The 25,339-nt window shown below is 33.6% G+C and overlaps 2 protein-coding genes across 2 annotated transcripts; both read right to left on the bottom strand.

The window, feature by feature from the left end:
* Positions 1 to 1,378: 1,378 nt before the first annotated feature.
* On the bottom strand, positions 1,379 to 4,472 carry LOC147395035 (cytochrome P450 71AP13-like). The gene is made up of 2 exons (XM_086454187.1): positions 3,454 to 4,472; positions 1,379 to 2,093 (listed from the first exon to the last, which is right to left on the bottom strand). The coding sequence occupies exons 1-2, from the start codon at positions 4,375 to 4,377 to the stop codon at positions 1,470 to 1,472; spliced, it is 1,548 nt and encodes a 515-aa protein (XP_086310313.1). The 5' UTR covers positions 4,378 to 4,472; the 3' UTR covers positions 1,379 to 1,469.
* A 10,761-nt stretch (positions 4,473 to 15,233) lies between these two features.
* LOC147395034 (cytochrome P450 736A117-like) lies at positions 15,234 to 18,628 on the bottom strand. The gene is made up of 2 exons (XM_086453395.1): positions 17,492 to 18,628; positions 15,234 to 16,050 (listed from the first exon to the last, which is right to left on the bottom strand). Exons 1-2 carry the CDS (start codon positions 18,440 to 18,442, stop codon positions 15,427 to 15,429), a joined length of 1,575 nt encoding a protein of 524 aa, XP_086309521.1. The 5' UTR covers positions 18,443 to 18,628; the 3' UTR covers positions 15,234 to 15,426.
* Between the last annotated feature and the right edge of the window lie 6,711 nt (positions 18,629 to 25,339).

The raw sequence follows: 25,339 nt of genomic DNA, 5'->3' as shown, positions 1-25,339 counted from the left end.
ATAGTTTAATTTCTACTTTTTGATGATTCTCACTCTCAACATAGATACATTATACATTTTAAGCCGCTCCCAACATAGAACCATGTTCTAGCACTTTCGGTAACTAAGTTTTAAACTAGCTACTATTGGCATATGCTTTGTGTATTTTCTAAGTATTGAATAATGAACATTGGCTGTGGCATATCAAAATAACTAGTTCTTATGCTAGTGGGTTATGGTTGCTTATAGCCGTTCTTCATTAGTGGAGGACTGCTTGATTACAACTAACCAAATTAGCCTGTAATTGGTTTTCTATCGACTTGTTTTTTGATTTGCTATTAATATTCATAAATATATATATAGTTTTTAAAGATATTAATAGTATTTTGCCTTCATATAATATTTCTTGTTTTCTAACATTTTTGAATAAAGTCTAACTATGTTCTTCTATTACTTTAGGTTGATATCTCGATGTACCAAACCTTTTCCGTGTACATATGAGAGCGCTATTCAGATTTCTTTGAGAATAGAGGAAATAGAGGGGAAATCCAAACCTTGAGGAAAATAAAGAGGACACGATAGAGCGGAGAGAGCCAGAAGAGATCAAAGGCATCACAACCATTTACTTCTAATTATATTTTATTTCTAAGAAATTATGTGACGTAATTTCATTTGTAAGTGCCCAATTACTTTAATTAGAACTTGTTTAGTAATGAAATTTTAATACATAATATGAATTTTGAGTTGTTTAGTTTAATTTGGAGCTTGTTTTATGATTTTTGTTTAGTTTTATATTTTTCTAAATTTTTTATTACTATTTCATTTATTGTGATTGGTGAATTAAAGGACTGTCCTATTATTTATTAAACCTCCATATTCGACGGCCATACTCTATGGAATTTTGTTTTTTTGTTTTGTTTTTTGAAGCTCATTCTCCAATAATTTGATAGTTCAATGCCTATAAAAATAAAAAATTCTACAAGAAAATGTTTGACGGGATGGTCCGTAAAATTTTTCAAAATTTGATGGGTTGAGACTATCAAATATGGTTTTTTTTTTTTTTTTTTTCACATAGTGATTATCACGATTCATTAGATAAAGATTACTCACCCGAGTCATCTTATTCTCGTACAAGTTTTAAAACCATGGATTATTTTTGTTTGTGTGTGTTTATGTATACATATGTGATCCAATTAATGGCACTGACTCACGTTTAGCAAATCCCTAGAAAGGCAATCAGCCACTTGATGAATATCCCTTGGGAGTATTGAAATGAAAGTTCGTTGAAGGTTGTGGGACGACGACCTTGATTGAATTATAATAAACCGTAATAAGTTTCTAGGGAAAATTGAGAACAACCTCAAATAGAAACAAACTCTAGCTAATGAAACATAATTAATGAACTTGTCAAAACTAATCATATTCTTAATGAAATATAACATGCATGGTGTGTATCACAATACACCCTTATTACAATCTATCATAATATCTTAGTGTGATTGTCCAGAAAAATGTGGTTTAGCAACCACAATCAGATGAGAGACTCTGTGCATTGTGATACCAAAGACTTCTTTCATGTCCAAATCCTTAGCTTTGATACCATGTGGAAGCTCCCAATCAAAACTGTGAAGAAGTTGAGCTAAAGGAAGCTCAACACCTGCTGTTCCAAATGTAATAGCTGGGCAAATTCTCCTCCCTGTCCCAAACGGTATAAGTTCATAATCTTGTCCCTTGAAGTCTATAGAGCTACCCATGAACCTTTCTGGTTCGAAAATGTCGGGATTCTCCCAAACTTCCGGGTCCCTCCCAATTGCCCAAGCATTGACGACAAAACGCGTTTTGGTGGGAATAATGTATTGATCTATTGTTACTTCTTCCATGGATTCCCTTGGGACTAAAACTGGGGCAGGAGGATGTAATCGAAAAATCTCTTTGATTACACATTTCAAGTAGTCCATTTGAGGAAGATCACTTTCTAAAACTGTTCTTCTCTTTCCAACGATCCGTCTTACTTCAGCTTGAGCTTTTTCCATGACTCTTGGGTTCATGACGAGCTCTGTCATTCCCCAATCTAAAGTTATGAATGTTGTATCAGTTCCTGCAGCAAACATGTCCTGCAGTCACAAACAAAATGTATACATGTTTACAATCGAATCGACAACTGGACTGAAAACTAAACTTGTCATACAAGGATACAATACTTGGATGATCGAGAACATGTCCAAGAATATTCCTATTTTCAAGATCAGATATAATCCTAAAAAATCAGGGATACAATGACACATTTGTAATCGTGGCAGGAAATTCAGAAAAGGCAAATCATCGTGAAAGTTTGCTCTATAAATAAGGCATGGTGGGGTCTAACTGACTTGGGCGTTGGAGAGTTTGGTCTAGACACACCTAATTGCTGCGAAAATATGAAATAACAAAGAGGACAAAAAACGCCTCAAGATTTACATGGTTCGGCAGTGTGACTATGTTCATGAGTCAGAACAAAAACAATCACAATTTTCTTTCAAGTTTTATTGCCCTAGAGATCTCTATTTAAAGAAATTGGGAGTAGTGAAAAAATGTGTCTTATTTCCCAAAAGAAAAATGATGAATGCACGTGGTCTTAGTGCACGGTAGGATACACGGCTGATGTGGCAAGGGTACAGCACCGCACATCTTTTTCCCATGTATCCTGATGAAAACGATCTATGGTTCTGTGCCCTTTCCACGTCAACTGTGTACCAAGACTGAGTGCATTTTTTATATTATAAGTATAATATATTAAAGGAGAAAGGGGAAACAAAGTACAAGGAGGCTGAGAGAGCCTCTCAAACAGCAGCTAAACAAAAGAAACTAGAACATTGGTGGTTACATAAAGAATTCCATCTAAAAAGAAAATCATCAAAGGTAATCCCCGCAAACTCTATATTTTGTTTTGACCAAAGGTACAGAAGGCCCAAGATCTCCAAGAAACTACCATGAGAGCTTTCCTCTTACTATTGAACACCATGTTATTTCTCTCATTCCACACCCCCCAAGTAATAGTCGAGGGAATCATAGCCCAAAGAAACCTTTTTCTGAATGAAAAAGCATTATTGGCCCACTCTACTAACAACGAGGAGAACTTACAAGGAAGGACCCATTGGATCCGAAAAAGACCAAGGAAAGTTGACAAAATGTTATAAGAAAAAGAGCAGTGAATTAAGATATGATCAACATTCCCTGTCCTCCATACAAAGTGGACAACAGTTTGGAATAGTCCAAGACTGAGTGCATTCATCACGACTCTTTCAAAAAATAGAAACCCCCCAAAAATAAAAAAATCTTTAAGAAAATATTACACAATTGCCCCGGTGGAGACCATCCCCTGCAACCACTCAATTCTTCTTATTGCCAAGTGAATACAAAACATTTATGGATTTACACAACCATTGCATCCACACAAATAAAAGAAAATGGGAGATAAAAGATGGATTAACTCACCAAGATGACAGCCTTGATGTTATCCATGGTGAGGGGCATCTCCAAAGACTCATTCTTCTGTAAACCCAGCATAACATCAACCAAATCCTTTTGCTTAACTTTTTCTCTCTTAGGATTCATATGTTCTTCGATCACCTCGTCGAAGAACCGATCAAACCGTCTGAACGTGTTCACTAGTCTCGATTTTATTCCTGTTAAGCTGTGTATCCACTCCATAGAAGGGAAGTAATCACCCAAACTAAAACCTCCAAGCAGTTCTTGATACTCTTCTAGCATCTTTTGGAACCCTTGTCTATCATACTCACCTCCTTCTGAAAAATTCCTTCCGAAGGCAGCTCGGCAAAGTATGTCATTCGCGTACCACCCGAGCAACTTTGTAAGGTCTATGGTGCCTGTATGCAACTCCTCGACACGACCAACTAGACGTGCTACCTCTTCTTCTCTTATAAAGCTAAATGATTGGACCCTTTTGGCACTTAGAAGCTCAAGTATGCAAATCTTACGGATGTGCCTCCAATAAGCACCGTAAGGAGAGAAGACCATATCAGTGCAATTGTAGAATAGATGTTTGGCTGAGAAGAGCTGAGGTCTGTTAGAGAGAACGAGGTCATGGGTCTTCAGCACTTCCTTGGCCATCTTGGCTGATGAGATGACCACAGTAGGGATCTCACCTAGTTGTAGGTGGATGATGGGGCCGAGCTTCTTCGAGAGTTGATGGAGAGAAAGGTGAGGCATATTGCCAAGCGTGTGAAGGTTGCCTATAATTGGTAGCTTTGGTAGGCTTGGTGGGAGATTGGGATTTCTTCTTTTGTCATAGCTTTGGCTTCTATTTCGAACAAATATTAGAAAAATAGCGGCAAAGAGAAAGGAAGGTAAGATGGTTTGTAGGGTTATTGCTTCCTTCAACCATTGGAGAAGAGCCATTAGAGTTGCTTATGAGACAGTGTGCTTGTAAAAACTAAAATGTTATATGGTTGAGAGAAGTCATCTATTTATATTGTGAAAGAGAGAAATTATCTACTCCCATCTCATCTGCCCATTGGGTAGAAAAGTCTAACATTTTATAACTTTTGAAAAGTTAATATCAAGAAAAATGCTTAAGAGTTAGAATAATACTGAGGTAATGCTCAAGAGTTAGTATAATACTGAGGTGGCACCGAGACTGTTCCTCCCCCCCCCCCCCCCCCCCAAAAAAAAAAAAAAAAACCCACCCACCCAAAAGGGGGCACTTAGCCCCCAAGAAATTTTTAAAAAAGAGTGGTGATATTCAGACTCGAAAATTTTCACTGGTCGACTTGGCAAGTGCACGGAACCTATATCTTTTTCTTTGGGACACAAGGGAAAAAGATCTACTTAAAATAATACTCCAGGACAAAATATAAAGACTATCATTACTCTTTAAAAAATATGAAGATCTAGAGTCGTGACTTTTTAACTCGAAAAATTGTACTCAGTAGATGTGGCTAGTCTATAGAGCCATAGATCTTTTTCTTTGGAATACACAAGGAAAAAGTCTACAGTTCTACCATGTCAATCGAGTATAAACTGAGTCATATTATCATTAGTCTAAAGATTAATATGCCGTAGTGTTAGATAAAAAGCATGGAAAATAAAATACACCTACTGCCCCCACAAAGTGTTTTAATTTTTTTAAGGGTCTTAGTTGCCAGTCCGGGACAAAACCTTGGCTCCACTCCTGTGTAATGTATTTGAGTGTGCAGAAAATTATTGAATGTTATTGTGAAAAAGTTGAAATCCACGGTTGGAGTAAGATTCCCCACAGGTTGGACTGAGATTCATCAAACTTAGCTTAACTACCCATTGGTCATTGGGATGATTGAGCCTTGTGGAATTATCTGATGCGACATCAGGGGAAGGTGATCCATTTTCTCCCAAGGTTCAATGGATGCATGAGATAGCTTCCTAAGAGAAAATTATGTGACAACCCAAGACCATAATAGAGTCCTTCTGTTGACTAACAACATTGATAGAAAATACTTAGGCTTTTCTTGACTGAAAATCTTTTCATCTCAATTGTATATGTTAGATTTTTGTATTTTTGTTATAATTTTAGACGTTGTGGTGACATCAAGAAGACAAAAAATCAAGGGAAAATTACTTAAAGGACCCTCACAAAGGGGCTTCTTTCTAAATAATTCCTAAATTTTCGACGGTAGCTTAACATGACATTTAGTTATCTTTTCTTTTCTAAATGGTCTCTCATTATTGGCAAATTCACCGCTTTTTTATTTACGGTCGAGTTCACCCCTTTTATTTATTGTCGAACTCGACGCTTTTTATTAACTGTCGAGTTCACAATTTTTACCATCGAACTCACCACTATTTACTTTCGAGTTCACCACTTTTATTTACAATTGAACTTGATGTTTTTTATTTACTATCGAGTACACCACTTTTTAAACAAAAAGTGATGAACTTGACACTAATAAATTCCACTCGTTTTCAATTTTTGAGTTTTTTCAACTAAAATAAATAAAAAGCTCGACTAAGAATTTGAGATAACAACTTGTTTAGATGATTTCAACCTAAAAGAACCATTCTTGATCGATTTTCATCCAAAAACTAAGAAAAATGTGTGAAAATCCTAATTTTTAATATATATATCTCCAAAATATTTGGAAAAAAAATCCTTGAAAATGGCTTCTTCTTCCTTCATAAATCCTTTCTGACATAATGGAGTCTGTGAAACTCGATTGAGATGCTAAAAATATAATTTTTTTGAATGAAAACGATGAGTTCAAACGGTTAGGACATTCAATTATGAGAAATGTGGGAGATAAGGTCCAGGAACTGTTAAGAAAAGAAAAATTTACTAAATGGACAATTAAGAGGCCACCCAAAACATGATTTTTAAAAAAAGTCCCACCACAAGGTTGTTTTTGTAATTTCTCCAAAAATCAAAGTTTCTTAATTATAAGGACCCTACATTATTTGACTAGAGCATGGTGTGATTTTTCATGATAAACATTCCCGTAACTAACTTAGTAAAGATTTGAGCTTTACTAAGGGTCGTTTTGCTCAAATGGATTACCACCTCAGCAATCTAACACTACGGCCCTCTAAGTTGCTTTGAAAAAATCAGATCCAAAAGAATAAAAATTCGAAAAAACAATTTTTTTGAACTTGATCCAAGTTTTTGAAAATGGATGGCTACTGAACTTCCTCATAACTCCCAAACTTAAAATTGAAGTTCAACAGTGAAAAATAATTATTTTTTGGGATTTGTTTTTTCAAAGTTGATAGAATTTTATCGTCTACAACCTTGAAGTGCTGAATCATGAATTGTGAATGCCACAAGTTGAGCTCAAGACCCTTAGTGAGGGTGAAATCCTTACTACCTTACTAAGGCTAGTCAAACTCATTTTCGTTATATGGAAAACGACCAGAAATCACTAAGGGCGTGTTTGATTGCAGGAAAAATATTGCCTAGAAAATCATTTGTCGGGCAAACCATTTGCTAGGAAAATGATTTACTTAGGCAAATCCTTTTTTATTCTTTGAGTACATCATGGAAAATTTCGGGGAAAATTATTTTCTATTATTTGAATGGCATAGAAAAACAGTAAAAAAAAATATTTTCATTTGACTTTTATAATAACTATATAAAAACTCAGATTAAAAAAAAAAAAAAATGTTGTTAATCCAAGGTTTTGAAAATGGATTGTTGCTGAACTCTCAATTTTAAAATCAAGGTTTAATGGTAAAAAATAACTTTATATTTTTTCTCCAAAAGTTCATAGAATTTTTTCAACTACTTCCTTGTGGCATTGATTGGTATTTTTGGATGGCACTAGGTGAGTTCAACGACCTTAATATCAACAACTACATATAAATGTGTAATTCTATATTTATTATCAATAACCTACACAACAACTCACAAAGAAGAGAGATTTACTGGTAGACCTAAGTTTTACATTTTATTACAAAAACTCCCTTGGAGTTTTGACAACTTAATGGGAACCATACTTTATCATGTTTGTTACCCGACAAACATTGAAGTGGCGATCCACGTCATAAAATTCAGATTGGTGTTGTTAATTTGTTACTTAGCACACCTTGAACACAACGTGAACAAAGCGTATATAAGGCCGTCGAATTACATAAAATTCGGTGGACCAAGGTGTTGAATTTTTCATTATCATTTTTTTTTCAACGGACTCAAACCGACAAATTAATGGAGGATGGAGAAATTTAATGGCTCTAAGTCATCAAATCAAGGAATAACAAAAATTTCAACAGGCATAGGTTGTAGAAATTCGGTTTATAAAATTTGTTGGCTTTGGCTCGTCAAATTTTCTTTTCAAATATTTCAGTTTTCACATAGTGGAAGTGGATCTTAACTGCATCAATTTTTTGACTCAAAAACATGATCTAGTGCCACATGGTTATTAAGATTATTTTTTTATGCATTTTGAAATTTTTTTTGAAAACAAAAGTGTTAATTTTCACTGTTTAATTTTAATTAGGAGTTCGATAGCCATCCATTTTCAACACCATTGATCAAGTTCAAAAATAATTTTTTTTTTCTCTTGAATATGAGTTTTTCCATTAAATCTAGAATGTGGTAGATGTTGGATTTCCAATTTGATAATCCATGCGGGTTCAACAACCTATAGTAAGATTTAAAATCTTACTAAGGTAATCATGCTAGCCCGATTCATAATGTAAGGTTAGTCCAGTGAATAATGTAAAGGAGTTCTTTTATAAAATTGCAACATATAGCTCTCAGCTTTGCCGTGTAATTCCCTCTGCAAAAGAAAGCAACAACTTATAAAAAAATATGTACAGATTTTCATTTTTTTTTTTTTAATTAAATCGTGACAAATGGTTTTCTCAGGAGGGTGGTGGTTGAGAAAAGGGGGCCAGACAAATCTTTTTCTCCTCTTTTTTTAAGTTTATTTTCTTGTCAAGCAATTAAAAATAGGAATTTTCTAAAGCAAATAATTTTTTATATTTTATTTTTTGAAAATTAAAGGGGGTTAGGCAGAAAACTTTATAGAAAATAATTTGCCACATTATTTTCGGTGTAATCAGACACACCCACAGCTGTAAATTTTGTCGTGTGGAATAGTGGACTGAATTTCATGCAGAAAAGAGTGGCACATGGAGAACAGGGGATAGAGAGAGGCACGAAATCCAAAATTTTATTGTCTTTTTTATTATCAATGACGATTTGTTCAGACTTGCACCTTTCATCGTGATGTATTGATACGCAAGCGAATCACGATTCACAATTCACTAGATAGTTCATCAGTTTTTCTTATAGAATATTGCGTTCAAATTTCAGAAATATTTTAGGGCATTTAAACGTGAGTCCGCAGGTGGCATATTCAATTGACTCTCTGAAGTGGATAAGTTCGGGATTCGTAGATTTGTAAGTCTTGGGATACAGGATTCCCTTAGGATACATTTTTTTTATTATGAGAAAGTGTGAAAAATCATAATATCTAAGATAACACAATCGTCATTTATATAATTGAGAGTTACCAAAACAAATAGAAACCCCCAAAATAGAAAACCCCTTAAGAAAATTACACAATTGTCATTTTCATATTCTTTAAAAAATTAATAATAGGACTTCTACAACTCTGCGTAGCACAACAAAATATAAGACATTTACACAACAAAGTGCAATCGTGTATCTCGAGGCGTATAGATCTATGATTCTCAAACTGGTCATGTCAGAGAGTCGATTGAGTATGCCACTTGGTGAGTCATATTATCAGGACTCTTTAGACATACATCCTCATATTTTTTTTCCCCATGTTTGAGATACTTCACTATTTTCAAACTTGTTGATATGCCTTCCTTAATCTTTTAATCAAAATCTGATGGTGTTGATCAAAACAATATGTCATCTTCAAACTTTTAGTCTCTAGACTGAACTAGTTTTGCCTTATTTAATCTCATGTTTTATATGCAGTCTTCGATTTTTATGTTGTCAGAGTAAAGAACAATACTACTAAGCTAGTCAACTTGATATTGATCAATATTATCATCAAATGGTGATAAAGGAACTAAAAGTCCAAAACTCCATTTCAATCTCAATCTCTCAATGGGTGGACCTTCCCCTCCCCCCACCACCTCTTAGGTTAATATACAAGTTTGTTCAACCCCTTAATCACCAATAATTGGTACAAAGATTATTTCTACGAAAATGAAAATAATAAAGGATCCAATAACATACCCAACAAGACACAAGAAATGTCAAAAATAATAATAATTAAAGAGTAACAAATCCTTCCAAGGCTTTTATAAGTCTACATTCAAGTATTGTAGAAAATGCTTAATTTTTCTACCTAAAAATCCATCTTTAAAAACTTTAGTTAGAATATTAGGTTATGATGCATTGTTACAAGTCTTATAATGACACACCAAAAAATTTCATGAGAATAAAGATTGAATTTAAATTAATTTAATATAATAATTAGATTACATGAGACAGTTTATCTCTAATTTGGATTTTCTAATCTTTATTGTTTTCTATACATTTCCTTGAAACTATAGGGATGTTCCTTAAAAATCCTTGTAATTTTCTCATATTAATATAAATTATTAAAAAAAATGAAGAGAGAAGCCTTGTGATAATGATTAATGGTGCACTTTATTACAATATAACAAATATTGTGTCTAATAAAAGGTCTTGGTGCTAATTAATAAGAGTGCTAATAATGGTGCATTTTTAAATTCTATTTAAAAAAAAATACCAAATTTATTTTAAGAAAGCTAGCTTTGATGGGGAAGGTGGTAAGTTGTAGTTGTTGGTTATAGCTTTATTGAACTTGAAGAACAGGAAGAGAAAGACCAGGAAGAAGAGAAGATATAGCAAAGATGGTTGAACTGAGCTCACTTGTTGCTCTAGCCATAATAGTAGTGGTGCCTGATACAATTTTTTTTCTTCTTTTGAAAGCTTACAAGAGATATTCTCCCTTGATTATAGTTCCTTATACGTAAGAGCATTTGTGGTTGGAGTTTCTGTCTTTTTCAAGGGATTGAGATAAGTTACTAATCGTCAAGTTTCAAACATTGGTTGGACTTCCTCATTTTGGGTACTATTCCTTGCCTAGAGCGTGGTTTAAACTTAACCACACGTACACCACCATATAAATAAATAAACAAATTTAATATATATAAAGTTTCAAACATACTTCCTCATTTTGGGTACTATTCCTTGCCAAGAACGTGGTTTAAACTTAACCACACGTACACCACTATATAAATAAATAAACAAATTAAATACATATATGTCGTGTGAAAGTGTGCAACAAACAAAAACGAACAATGAGCCAAAAATTGAACTCAAACAAAAATAGAAGAAAAAAAAAATAGAAAATAGAAAACACGATTTACGTGATTTGGTAAGATTAGGGGTGCACATGATTCGGATTGGTTCGGATTTTGGCAAAATTGAAACCGAATCAAACATGATCGGTTCTATAAATTTGAAACCAAACCAATCCAATTACCCTATAGAACCGAACCAATCCAATCCAATCTTGGTTCGGATTGGTTCTCGGTTCTCATACTTATTGAAGATAGATACCTTCTTCCTCAATCCAAGCATTCTATCTCCTCCAATCTTCAAACCTTAAAAGCAAGTAGGACTTTTTTTGAATGTGGACTTTGGGATAATAAAAAAATTAAAGGAAGAAGAAGAAAGAAATAAAAAATTGAAATTTTTATTTTTTAAATAATTATATATATATATATATATATATATATATATATATATATATATATATATATATATATATATATATATATATATTTATATATATATTTATATATAATTGGTTCGGTTTTCGGATTGGTTCGGTTCTATTATATCCTAATCCGGAACCGAACCAAATTAATCGGATTTTTTTTCTTCGATCCGTACCCGAACCGTGGGTGTGTTTAGTCCGAACCAATCCAATCCAAAAGCTTCGGATTGGTTCGGATCTCGGATTTACCCAATCCAATGTGCACCCCTAGGTAAGATGCCTGCATCCTTGGGCAGTGATAATTAATCCACTATCTTCAATGAAATTTTACAAAGTTCGTCAGAAATCCTAATTCCTTGTTACACTCATTTTCACTATCTCTAATGGATCTCTCTTACACTTTAAGAATGAACAATAAAAATACCTTTTTATATACTTAGGATTACAAAGAATAAAATCGGGTCGGATCAAAACCCAAATCAAATGAGTCCAACTTTTAGGGTTAAACGGGTTGTTAACGGATTATCAAGAAACCGGATTGAATTCAAGCAATTTTCCAACATGAAAAATGTTCAAACTCAAGTGACTATAATTTATCAATCATGTGATAGATTCTTCTTTGTCTAATAATCGGTGAGAGGCCAAATTTTATTCGTTAAACTTGTAGAGTTAACTTGGAACATGGTATTACGTAAATATCTTGTATTCTGTTTGAGGTACACTGAGTTGTGAGGGTGCAGGGGCAATTGTTTAATATTTTCTTAAAGATTTTTATGATTTAGGAGACATACACATTTTAGGAGAAAGCGGATCCTTTGTAGCATATAGTTATTGTAGCAATACTATACCACACTTTAAAAAATTGAGTGAGCACCACATCAACAATAAAAATTAGATCTCATACTTAAAATTTGGGGAGTTCACTAGCCCTTCATTTTTAAAGACATGGATCTATATATAAAAAACTTATTTTTTGAATTTTGCTTTTTAAAATCAGATCTAAGTCATGATCACTTGAGTCTGAGATGTTAATTTTCTAAAAAATACATCTCTCTCAACCAGTTAAAGTGTGCTACAGGAATCACATGCTACAGAGTATCTGCTTCCATTTTAGGTACTCTCAAGAGATTCCTAGGATTGTAAGGTAAAACTCAAGAAAAAATAGTGATTGTTTTAATCTGATCGGTTGACATAGGTACACTGTTGAATTACGTAAATTCTTGTATTTTGTGTGATTTCGTTAAACATCAATAACAAGCCAAATCCTCCATTCATAACACTCCAATAAATTATAAATAATTATTGATTTAATAATTTGTATCTAGCTCTAATATCTTACAACGTGAAAAAACCCATATTTGACTTTCCAAAACCGTCAAATTTCCTAAAATTTGATGGACCAAAGCATCGAAATTTTCATTGTCGAATATTTTTTTTTTCCAAAGTACTGAAACCATTAAAATTATTGATGATGGGGGAAATTGGACAGACTCTAATTTTCGTGGCCAGTCGAATTTTCCAATTTTCATATAATGTCTGCTGATTGATTTGATTCTGAAAATATGGTTCGGATTACAGTGCACACCTTATTAAAACGCATAATTACCGTATACTCTTGTCAAAATATCTTATCTCTAGGCAAACAAGTGATAAAGCTTCGGCAGATTTGATTGGATGAGAGGTTAACCCAGCTCCATGGCTAAGGAATCTTATCTGATATCTATCTTATTAAATCTTCTATATTCAATAATTTTGTAGGGTCAATCATTCTGTAAACGACAATTGAGATAGTAATATATGAGAAATGACACATACTCCTAAGAAGACAATAATTTTCTATGGTTCAGGAAATCACAGTTTAGTGTTAATGGTCATAAATATAGTCAGAAATGGGTTCAAAATTAAAATAATACCTGTAAATCGTAGATGGAAAATGTGATTAACTTCTGTTTTATTTTCCTAAAGTAATTGGCATTCTCTGTCATTCAACTTAGTACTGATTTGGGTCACAACCAATCTAGGTAGAGTTGCTTAGTCATGTTGATGGAGAGCCACAAACTCTACCTATAACTCTGATTGACCAAAATCTGTACTCAGTTAAATAACAGATAAATATAAAAGTACATAATTGAGAGTTATACAAATTTTACTCAGTTTAATGAGAGTTATATAAATTTTACATTTTGTATAAGAACATCTGTAATGAATTTATTTTTATATCCGTATGATTTTTTTAAAAGTACATAAATGATATTTCACACATTTTCACCTTATATAAATGTGATATATAACTCTTATTTTTTTAACTTTCCTCCCTTTTATACCATTTCCTTGTTTTTTTTTTTTTTCTTTCTTACTTCTCAAATGAAGGTTATTTACTAGTTTTGTCATTTTACACGAAATAGAAAATAACAAAATTGCACAAAATACAAATTTTACGGTCCCCCCCAGCCAACAGAAAACAAGATATTTACACAACAAAAAGACTTCAAATTTATCTCTTTTTTTTATTAAGTAAGCAAAGTATATTAAACAAAAAGGAACTTGGATATAGATGTTTAGGGTTTAATCCTATAAAATCAAGTAGATGTCTCAATAAAGGAAACCCATTTCAAAAAGAAAGAAACAGGAAATATACGGATCAAAGATAAGATAAAATTAGCCACCAGGGGTTAGTTGAGATAGTAAGGAGCGATCGGGTTTGCTCCTCAAGTCCTGTCTTTAAATATCTACATGCCCCTCCATAGAAATGTGGCTACTTAAATGCCGCACATGATAGGGTGTTGGATGGTGCGTGTTGGAACTGGCAATGGATCGGTTCAGTATCGGATTAACACCAGTCCAATATAGATTCAAAAATTTGTAAACATGTACCTAATCTGATTTGAACGGACTAATGAATATGTGAACCGAATCCAATCAATTTCATTTAATCCTTAATCTGAAACAAATCCGATCCGAATACATGCTTAATTTTCAAATGATCAATGTTCAACAAATTTAAAAAATATAAAATCATATAAAAATTTTAAACACTTCAAATATAGAGGGAAACAAAAAAGACAAACATTTTATCTTTGAGTCGTGATAATCTTACTTAGGCACGTGCCATACTCAATCAACTTACCTTACGTGGTAGGCTCGGAAATCATAAATGTGCTCTCCTCGGGATACAAAACTGCATCTTTTTATGGGGAAACCAATTTTTGTATCCCGAGGAGAGAAAATCTATGGTTCCCAAACTTGTCATGTCAAATAAATCGCGTGAGTTGCCACGTGCCTGAGTCAGATTATCAACACTCTTTATCTATATGCATTTATATGAAATAAAGAAATACAAAAAAAATATATTAAAATATTTTCGGATCGAATTTTTTTTGGAACGGATTGAGATAGATCTGAATCTGATATGAAAATCCGTTTTTTCATGTTTTTATGGATCGGATCAGATTGGACCAGTTCAAGCATTGGATATATTTCGGATCATTGCCAGCCTTAGTGTGTGCGGCACTAGGTAGATTAGTCTCACCAAAGGTGGGGATACTCTCTGGGCTAACAAAAAAAAAAAAAAAAAAAGGATAAAACAAAAGTGGTCTCTTTAAACCCAGTAAAGAATTTCACCCATTATCCAAATGCTCCCTTGAGCCCATGATGGCTTCATCAAATGTATTGTAGAAAACGTTTGATTTTTTTATCGAAAAAATCCATCTTTAAGAAACTTTTGTTAGAAGATCAGGTTATGATGCATTCTCATAATCCGTGTAATGACATGCCAAATTAATTTAATATAAGGATTAGATTAGAGGAGATAGATTTTATATTTAATTAGGATTTCCTAATCTTATTATTTTATATATAGTTCCTTGTAAACCCCAAGTGGGTTGGCGCCCAGTGGTAAGCTGAGCCTTGATAAGGTCCTCAAGGAGAGTATGTCATGTGGACCCTCGACTCAACCTGTTAGACGTAGGACTTTAAGAGGGGGCGGTGCGTGTGACCACGGGATTAGTCCCACTCGAAGGGTGGGGATATCCACGATATCAAAAAAAATAAAAAATAAAAATCCTTGTAAATCATCAAAGGGAAAGAATTAACAGAACTTCCATTCTTACACAATATTTCCTTGAAACAATAGGGATATTCCTTAAAATCCTTGTAAGTTTCCCATATTAACACATAGTTGAATAAAAAAAGGAAGAATGAGAGATAAGCCTTAATTATGATATCTAATAAAAGGTCTTGGTGCTAAATGCTAGTAAGAGTGAGACTGAGGCCTTGCAATAAGAACAAGATTAGATTTCATGTGAATTGTTACCCCAATACCTTCACTCATGTCTAAATCTTTCCCATTCTTTCCACCAGGTAATTCCCAATCGAAATTATTTAAAAGATTAGCAAGAGCAAGTTCAATAGTACCAATTGCAAACAGAATTCCAGGGCACCCCCTCCTTCCGGAACCGAATGGGATTAACTGAAAATCTTGCCCTTTGAAATCAATTGAACAACCATCATTCAAGAACCGCTCTGGCCAAAACTCTTCTGGATCTTCCCACGACATCGGATCTCTTCCAATCGCCCACGCATTGATTATAACGGTAGTTTTGGCAGGAATATCGTACCCTTGTATTTTAATTGTTTCGGTTGATTCACGAGGAATTAATAATGGAACCGGAGGATGAAGTCTTAGTGTCTCCTTGATCACTGATTTCAAGTAGTACATTTGTTGTGTGTCATCTTCAGTAGCAATAGATTTACCTTTAGCAATCCCTCTCACCTCCTTTTGTAACTCCTTCATGACTTTTGGATGCCTTATAAGCTCAGCCATTGCCCATTCTATGACCGTATATGTGGTGTCTGTTCCTGCGGCAAACATGTCCTACAAACAAAATTTTCGAATAGCATGCATTTTATTTCATTGTTCATTGGATTGATCTGGAAATTAAATAATTTCTTCCACAGTTTGAAACAAAAAATAAAAAATAAAAAAATTTGAGCTCTCAAAGCCATGGTTTTAAATCACATTTGAGAGCGCGACAACTCGAACAATACATCTTGGTATCGTCCACCAACGAGATGGATAGATAAGTCAAATGTATCAGACGAGATTTAAAATCATGGTTTATTTTTCTCATTGTTGAACAAGACGACTTGAATGTATCTGCCAAGACGATTCAGTCTCATTCATGGACGAGATGACTTGGTCTCCTCACGGACCTGACGAGGCATCATAGTTTTAAAATCATACTCGGAGGCCTCTTAAGGAATTTCAGTAGTTCTACATTTTGACAAGTGGAACAACTATAATGGTATTTTTTTTTACCAAGTTTTTTTAAATTTTTGGGAATATTTTATGCCCAGCATATTTCCCAGAGAGAGGATGCCCGTGCCGGTAAGGCAAACTCTATATGAAAGACACAGCAGCTTCATACAATATTTTTAATAACACTATCAGATATTGTTGGATCTTTTAAAATGCACAACATTCGAGAGAAAAATTGAGTCATGTCATCAAAACAGATCCTCTGTAGCCTATTTTTCTGAAACTCTTTCTAACTATCATAAATGATTGAGGGTGCTATTTCATCAAAACAGTTTCATTTGACCATTAAAATTTAGGAGTTGTGACCGTTCATTTTTAAGCCTTTGATCTTATTATTATTATTATTTTACTTTTTTTGAAATATTTTTTTTCAAATCTGATCCAAACCACTAGTATAAGAGGACTGAACTGTAATTTTTCTCAATATGATGTTTTGCAAGATGTAGGACGAGCTATAGAAAAATTGGGCAATAGAGGATCCGTTCCCCAGGGGGTGATGCTAACCACAAGAAAAAAAAAGTCAGGAGATGGGAAAATCATTTTGTCAAGATTAGATATTGGAAAGCAATTTTCTTTCTAGGGACGAAAGTGAACCTCCCAACGCAATATTAATCATAAAATCGAATTTTAAGGTCGATGCCGAGTCACAAAATCTTATTTTTGTATACAACTCAACTCATTTAATAGATTTAAAATTAATTATTAATATATATTTATATTTATATTTTGAGTGCGGATTTTGTAACTCAACCTGACAACGTACCTCAAAAATTCAGTGACGTGACAGGTGAAAGAACGGTAGATTTTTCCTCGGGATACAAACTGCACATATTTTATAGGGATGTGCAATTGTGTATCCCGAGGGAAAAATCTATGATTCTTACTGTGCACACGTGAGTTGAGTCTTTAACTTTTCCTGTCACATTGAGTAACAAAATTTTTACACTTTTAATCTTTTTTTTAATGAAGAGAAAGATACGTAGATAATGATTCTTACCAAGATAATAGCTTTGATGTTATCTCTTGCAAAAGGAATACCAATTGTACAATCCTTTTCTATCCCAAGCAAAACATCCACCAAGTCTTCCACTTCTTCAGGATCACCACCCACTCTCTCCTTCCTTTCCATATGTTCTTCAACTACCCTTTCTAGAAAACAATCAAGTTCTCTAAAATTTCTCTCTACCCTTCCATCTACACCATTAATATAACTCACCCAACTCAATAATGGTATCATCTTCCCCACATCTAATGTACCCAACAAATCTAGAAACTCACCTATCATCTCCTTAAACCTCCTCCCACCCTCTCCTCCATAATACTTCCTCCCAAGAGCAACTCTACAAATTATACTGTTTGTGAGTAAAACAAGCATCTCACTCAAATCCACCAAACCCATCAATGAAGACGAAGAAGAAGAATGTTGGATCCTCTCGATCATGAGTTCTGTCTCTTCTTCTCTCACCGATCGAAACGATTGCACCCTCTTCATGCTCAGAAGCTGTAGAACGCAAATTTTTCGGACCTGTCTCCAGTACTCGCCATAAGGTGCCCCTGCTATGTCCTTGTAATCGTACATGAGTCGTTTGTTAATCCTAGATTCGGGTCTGCTCAAGAAGACAAGATCATGGATTTTCATGATCTCTTTAGCTGCGCTAGGTGATGAGACCACGAGAGTTGGTACGCGACCAAGGTGCAGGAGCATGAGTGGGCCATGCTTTTGAGCAAGAAATCCAAGACTGCGGTGAAGGTGGGAGCCTAGTTGGTGGAGGTTACCTATAAGTGGCAGCTTTGATGGGGAAGGTGGTAAGTTGTAGTTGTTGGTTATAGGTTTATTGAACTTGAAGAACAGGAAGATAAAGATGAGGAAGAAGAGAAGAGATAGCAATGATGGTTGAACTGAAATCCCTTGTTGCTCTAGCCATTGTAGCAGTGGTGCCTCAGACATTTTTTTATTTTCTTTTGAAAGCTTACTAGAGATATCCTCTCTTGTTCATATGTATCTCCTTATATGTGGGAGCATTTGTGGTTGTAGTTTCTTTCTGAAGGGATTGAGATGAATGATCATCAAAGTTTCAAACATCAGATGGGCTTCATCCTTTTGGGAATTGGTCCTTGCCAGGTTTAAACTTACCCACACGTACAACACCGCCACCAGTGTGCCATTCACTAAAAAATAAAGAATAATTTACCAAAACGGTAGAGTTTTTGAAATTATTTATCAAAATGGTACACTATAGCAAATAATTCCGAAAACAGTAAGTTTACCGTTTTCGGAATTAATTTTTTTTACCAAAATGGTAAAAACAGTAAAATGTATTTTTTTTATACCGAAAATACCCTTTTTTTATTTTACATATTGTATTTATAATTTTAGCCTTAAAAAAATGAAAATCCAACTAAAAAGATTCACTCTCTTTCGGTAATCCAACAATCATATGTATTTACAATTTATTTTTACCAAAATCAATTTTATTTTCGTAATTTCAGTCAAAAAATTAAAAGGGTATTTTCGGTAAAAAAAATACATTTTACTATTTTTACCGTTTTGGTAAAAAAATTAATTCCGAAAACGGTAAAATTACCGTTTTCGAAAATATTTTGAACAGTGTACCATTTTGGTAAATAAACGAAAAGTTGTGCATGTTTTGATAATTCTGCCAAAAATAAAATAACAAGCAAAAAATAATGATTACGTAACTTTCAAGTAAAAATGTTCAAATCCAGTTATTATAATTGATCAATCATGTGATAAATCCTTCTCTCTATAATAATTAATGATAGGCCAAATTATTGCTAAAAAACTTGTAATTAACTCCGAGAATGGTAGTCGGACTCAACTCAGTTCGATTCTAAGGTTACTCGGCCCTAAAACTCAATGGAAATAATTACTGATTCAACTTGGATATTTATCAACTCAACTCAACTACATCAACTCGAGAATCCATGAATTTGTGTAAAAGCTCAACTATTCAACTATTTAATACTAGAGTTTTCCCGTATTAGTATCCTCTTTAGGATTAGAGGGGGGTAGAAGATGAAAAATAATAAAATTAAAGAAGTATTATTAAAAAATAGGGGAGTGAGTAAAAACAATAAAGTAGGATGAATAGTATCGAAAAGGGGAAGAAGAGGAAAGGATATATGAAGTTGAAGGAGTTTTTTTTTTTGGGAAAAAGAACATAGAAGAAGAAGAATCGGGATCAGAACAGTCTATGTGGCACGTTTTAGTTGGTGTTCAAAATACATTAGCTTCCTAATCAAGTTGTGTACACGGTACTATGTGTTTTAAATCCAACCAAACTGTGCCACATAGACACTATAGGAAAGGGACACCATTTTGGCTATCAACTTGAAGAGGATAATCATCAAGAGGATAATCAATAAAATTGGAGGGGTATTCTTTGAAAGAGAATGCAGACAAAAATAATGTTTAAAATTATCATCGAGCTTTGTGGTCAGATTAAATCCCAACTCGTCTTTGTAAGGGATAGAGATTTAGATAAAGGGAGGGGGACAATCATCTACTTTGATATATAGATTTCTATGGAATAAGATTAAAAATAATGAACTAAAACCATCAAACATTAACGACGGATTCAATCATTCATTCATAACATTCCAATAATGTCGCTTTCAACTCTTTTTAACTTATTGTTTTGCTTATCAAGTTTCAATTAATAAAAGAATCGGGATAATCTAACTACCTAAGTGGCACACTCAATCGACTTTCCTGTGGTGTCAAATTTGAAAATCGTAGATTTGTATGCCTCGAGATACACAATTGCACTTTCCATAAAAAATGTATCCCAAGGAAATCGTGCATCCTGAGATGTACAGATTTACGGTTCCCAAACTTTTCATAGCAGGAGAGTCGATTGAGTGTGCCATGTGGGGTAGTTAGTTTATTACGATTCATAATAAAAGTATAACCAATAATTTATCTACTAATTTGCATCTAGTTCTAATATCTGGTGATTGATTTAATTTTAAGATATGATTTGGTGTACAATGTGCACCTTATTAAAATTTATAATCTCAGTTGCTATATCTCAAAAATGAGAGGTCAACCCATCTCCATGGCTAAGGAATCTTATCTGACATCCATCCAATAAATTTTTTTTTTTTCTCTTATATAGGAAAATGCTGAAGTAATTAACATTAAAATTGACATCGTTTCAAACATTACTGACGTGTCAATTTTAATGTTATTCCAGCATGACTCTTTTTCATAACGTCAAACACATTACTTTCCTTTGTCAAATTTTTTGGAAAAAAAAAAAATTGCCCCAAAAGCTCACAGTAATCACTGTATTAAAAGGCATCCCTAATTTACAAAAGTACCCTTATTCGTTAGAAAACTACCCTGCGATGCTTGATGTGGTAACTTTGGAGGGCCTGGTGAGAAATTGAGATTTCCTTTTTATTTCCATAGTTTTAGCTTCTGCAGCAACTGTTATTCTTTGAGAGATACTTTAGAAGTATTGCTAGAAAGATGGTGGCAAAGAGAAAGGCAGGTAGGGTGGTTTATGAGGGCACTAGTTTCTTCAAACAATTAATGGAGGAAAGCCATTAGAGTTTCTTCTAAGAAAGTTTGCTGTAAAGGTAGGGCTGTTATTTCTCTAGTAAAAGGTTGCCCAAGAAAACTGAATTTTTGCTCACAGCGCTAGGGGTGGAGTCAGGATTTTATTATAGTGGGGGGCAAACTATAATTAATGGTACAGTTGAAAAGTTTGAATATGAATAATTTTGAAGAGAAATTCAAATATTTTTGATTGGGCGTTGAAGAAAAGTCTATTTAGGAATTTTCCGATTAATCTATGAGAGAAGACGCAATCAAGAGACAATGTGATTTTCAAAAACTGTAAGGGAGCTGGGGAAAACTTGGAGGGTGCGGTGGGGGCAAATAAGGATGGAGATGAGGGAGTGAGGGAAAATATTAGTGTCTACTGTGGAATTAGTTGTAATGCAGCATTGGATCCAATTTAAGTGCCCAAATATTGGCCCTATAAAATTCATTTCAAATGTTGCCCCTAGTACATGCTAACTTTCCAAATAATTGATGATCCACCTATCTGTCAACTATGTTCCACATGAATTATCAGAAAATGACATTTTATGTATGACCAGTGATGGTATTGAAGGATGCCAACTTGCTAAGTCGGTAAGAACCTACTAAGGTTGATATCATTCATGACCTGGGCTTAAAATTTACTTTCACATATTAACTATTGACCACTTATATAGCAAAAAAATAAATAAATAAAAATACAAAAATGAAGTCTTACAACTAGACCACAAAAGAGAGAAACGTTAGAGTATTGAATATGAAGCGATGTAATAAGATGCATTGAAATGCACCAAATCATTTCAATAGATATTATGATAAATTTGTTATCAAATTAAGATCGTAGATATGATTAGATTGAGATTCGATTTGATTAGATTAGGATTAGAACTGTTAGGATTTGTTATGTTTTCTATATAAACCCTCTTTAGGGTATTGTATTAGATTAATCGAAGTAATCAAGAGAATAAATCTAATATTAGATTTTCACAGGAAATATGTCTTTTCTTTTAAATAATGGTCCAAGTCATTTGATATTCGGTGAGTCAGATATATCCGTCCATGTTTTACTTAAATATTTGAGATATCCCTAGCTTTTCTAGTTGATGATGTATGCTCTCTGATATGATATTCACAAGAAGAATAACAGAAAATGACCTCAATACCATCATATTTAACTTCTTGAATCTCTGGGGTAATTTCTTTTAACCCTCATGAATCTTTTAAGGAAACCCTAGGATTGTTTTAGCCTTAAACCTGCCATCTTGTACTTCTCAAAAATCCTTTCCTGCTCTCCATGTTTGAAAGTTGAAGTTGATAGAATCTTAAGGTTGAAGACGAGTAAAAAACAAATAAAAAAAGACTTATTTTAGGGAGAAAAATCATTTTTTTAGAGGTTGAAAACAATGGTATTTGTATTAGATTTCGTTAGCCTTTCAAAGTAGAATAAGATCAAGTGATATTTCATCAGTTTTAAAACATGGGTATCTCAAATATTCAAAGGGGTACATCTAATTCACTTTTTAACATTTTGCGGGCAACACATCTAAAAAGAAATGCAATAGTGATCCCACCCAATCAGATTTTATTTAGCAAAGCTCCTGAATGACCCACTCACTCACTCACTCTCTCTCTCTCTCTCTCACACACACGCACACACACGCACACACACATACACACACATCATAGATCAATCGACTTTATTTGCTTTGCTGGTCCCGAAGTATGTGGTGGAGAAACACTAGTGGGTAAGGATGCTGAAAAGTATGTACCAGGTGAAGTGACATGGTACCAAAACTTCTTAGCAGTCTCATAGGTTTTAAGTGGAGGATGTGAGTGGCCACGTTCAACTACACTATAAGTTGTAATTTATTTTTGTCGCAACAATGCTTAACTTTCCAAAGAAAAAAAAGTAGTAAAAGGACATGGATTGGTTGGGTCAACACAATGTGAAAAAATCTTATATTTGACGGTCTAAGGCCGTCAAATTTCGTAAAATTTGATGGACCAAGGCGTCAACATTTTCATTGTCAAATTTTATTTTTCGACAGATCGAAATCATCAAATTAATGAAGGATGGGAGAAATTTGATGGCTCTAAGCCGTCAAATTGGGAAACATAAACAATTTCAATGGTCATAGCCCGTCGAAATCAGGTTTCTAAAATTTGTGAGCTTTAGCCCATCAAATTTTCTTGTCAAATTTTTAAGTTTTCACATAGTGCAAGTGTGACATGTTAATAAATAGAGTCATACTGGGGTGACACAAAAAGGGACTTTAGGCGACACAATGACATGGTGGTCCGCATATAACCATAGATGCTTTTCCGTGAGATGCGAATACAAAGCATCTCCAGTTATGTGCACATCATCACGTCATTTCTGTCAACCTTGTAGCCCCATTTGTGTCACTCCAGCATTAGTGTAACAAATATCAAAGGCTCTTTCATTCAGGCAGAACAATGTGTGCATAGTTGGTGTGGAAAGATTTTCTTAGGAAACTTTTAAGTAAAATTAATCCTTGGAAAGTCTATATTTATATATCTTAAAAAAAAACATATGTTTTTCTTATCATTTTAGAGCAACAACAACGCAAATAGGCATAATTGCTGGATGCTTGATTGTGAGAGCAACTATACCTATTCAAGGAATTTGAACTCAAATGATACATGCCAAAATCACTATTCAGAGATATTTTAATAATTTTTTTAGGTTTCTACAAAATTTAGCTATAGTAAATTGGCTCACAACTACCATAATTTTTCCTCGCTAATAAGTAGAGAGAAAGAGAGTCACTCTCTTCTTTTGCCCCTCCCACTTTCTCTCTCTTCACAAAAAATTAAGGTAAAGAGTCAGAGTTTGAATGCATTGGAGTCCCTCCTTGAAGCTTTGACTTTGAAAAAGTAGTTGGGAGGAGATGCCTACCACGAGCCCGAGTGCGTTGGAGTTCCTTTGAGCCATTCAATTTGAGGAAAACCTTAAATGTAGTAGGAAGTGAGAAAAGTCCTAATATTTGTACTCTCTAGTTAATATTAAGGTTAGAGATACCTTACATTTTAATTGATTTAATTAGAATCAAAGAAGCAAATCTATATTATAAAACGCAATTGAGTTGGAATAGTTGTGTGTAACACAAACCTTTAATCAAAAACAACCATTATCTACATTTTTGTAGGTTAAACCTTTCATTAAGTTACAATGTCATGGGATCCACTTTATTTCATTTATTCTTCACTTTATCTAATTTTATTATATTTTCTCTCTACCTCTTTTAATCCACTTTCTTATTTTTCATCTTTTACCTCTTTAATATCAATTTCTTTAATAATATCTTTCAAATTTTATTTTTTTTTCACTTTTACCCCCTTAGCATGAAGGAGGATGTCCTATCCTCTGATTTTGTTATATTTTTTCTTTTACTTTTTTAATCCACTTTATTGTTTTTCATTTTTACTCTTTTAATTTCATTTTTTTTAATAATACCCATTCCATCAATATATAATTTTTTGGGACCCACTTTATGTCATTTATTGTTCACCTTCCCTAATTTATTATATTTTCTCTTTTATCCTTTTAATCCACTTTATTAGTTTTCATCTTTTACCAAATCTCACAAACATTTTTTTTTTACCCCCTTATGATATAGAATGCCCAAACCTTTGTACGTAATATCTTTCGGGAAAAATATAATCTAATAACTACCTTATCTATTACATTTAAGAAGTTTTTAGAGCCAGAGACAATGAGGTCTCACATAAATAACTTTTTTATTTTATTTTAATTCTCTTCATGTGTTTTAGATTCTCTATATTTATTTATTGACAATAATTTCTTAAAAGATATTTAACCACTTCTTTATTTTCATGATGTTATTCATCTCCCATGTGATTTTTTAAATGGTGTGGTCCCATAAGAATATCTACTTTATCTCTCAAGCCCAAGTGTTGTTCGCAAAGAGGAAAGAAATCGTGTTTATCAGCCTATTGAGGTTACACCTAGTATATATTTCACCAAACTCCCATGATCAATTAACACAATAATTGTCATTGGAGCATACAATTAGATGGGATCCAGACGAATCTCACTACAATATAGGATAACAGAAGATTTAATTGAAAAGTGTAAGAAATCTCAAACTTAAACCAAAACGAATTAAGTTAGATCCTGAAAGCTAATCATAGGCCAAGTAGAAAAGAATTCTATATTAGAAACATTTATCAGTCTCTTATAATAAGCGAAAGAATTCTTTAAATAAAGGCCAAATCTCTTGATGAAGGGAC

Source organism: Akebia trifoliata, chromosome 9, assembly GCF_017979445.1.
Source record: "Akebia trifoliata isolate Shusen 1 chromosome 9, ASM1797944v1, whole genome shotgun sequence".
NCBI lineage: Eukaryota > Viridiplantae > Streptophyta > Magnoliopsida > Ranunculales > Lardizabalaceae > Akebia > Akebia trifoliata.
The sequence above is the reverse complement of the archived record's forward strand: the minus strand, read 5'-3'. Positions and strand labels throughout refer to the sequence as shown.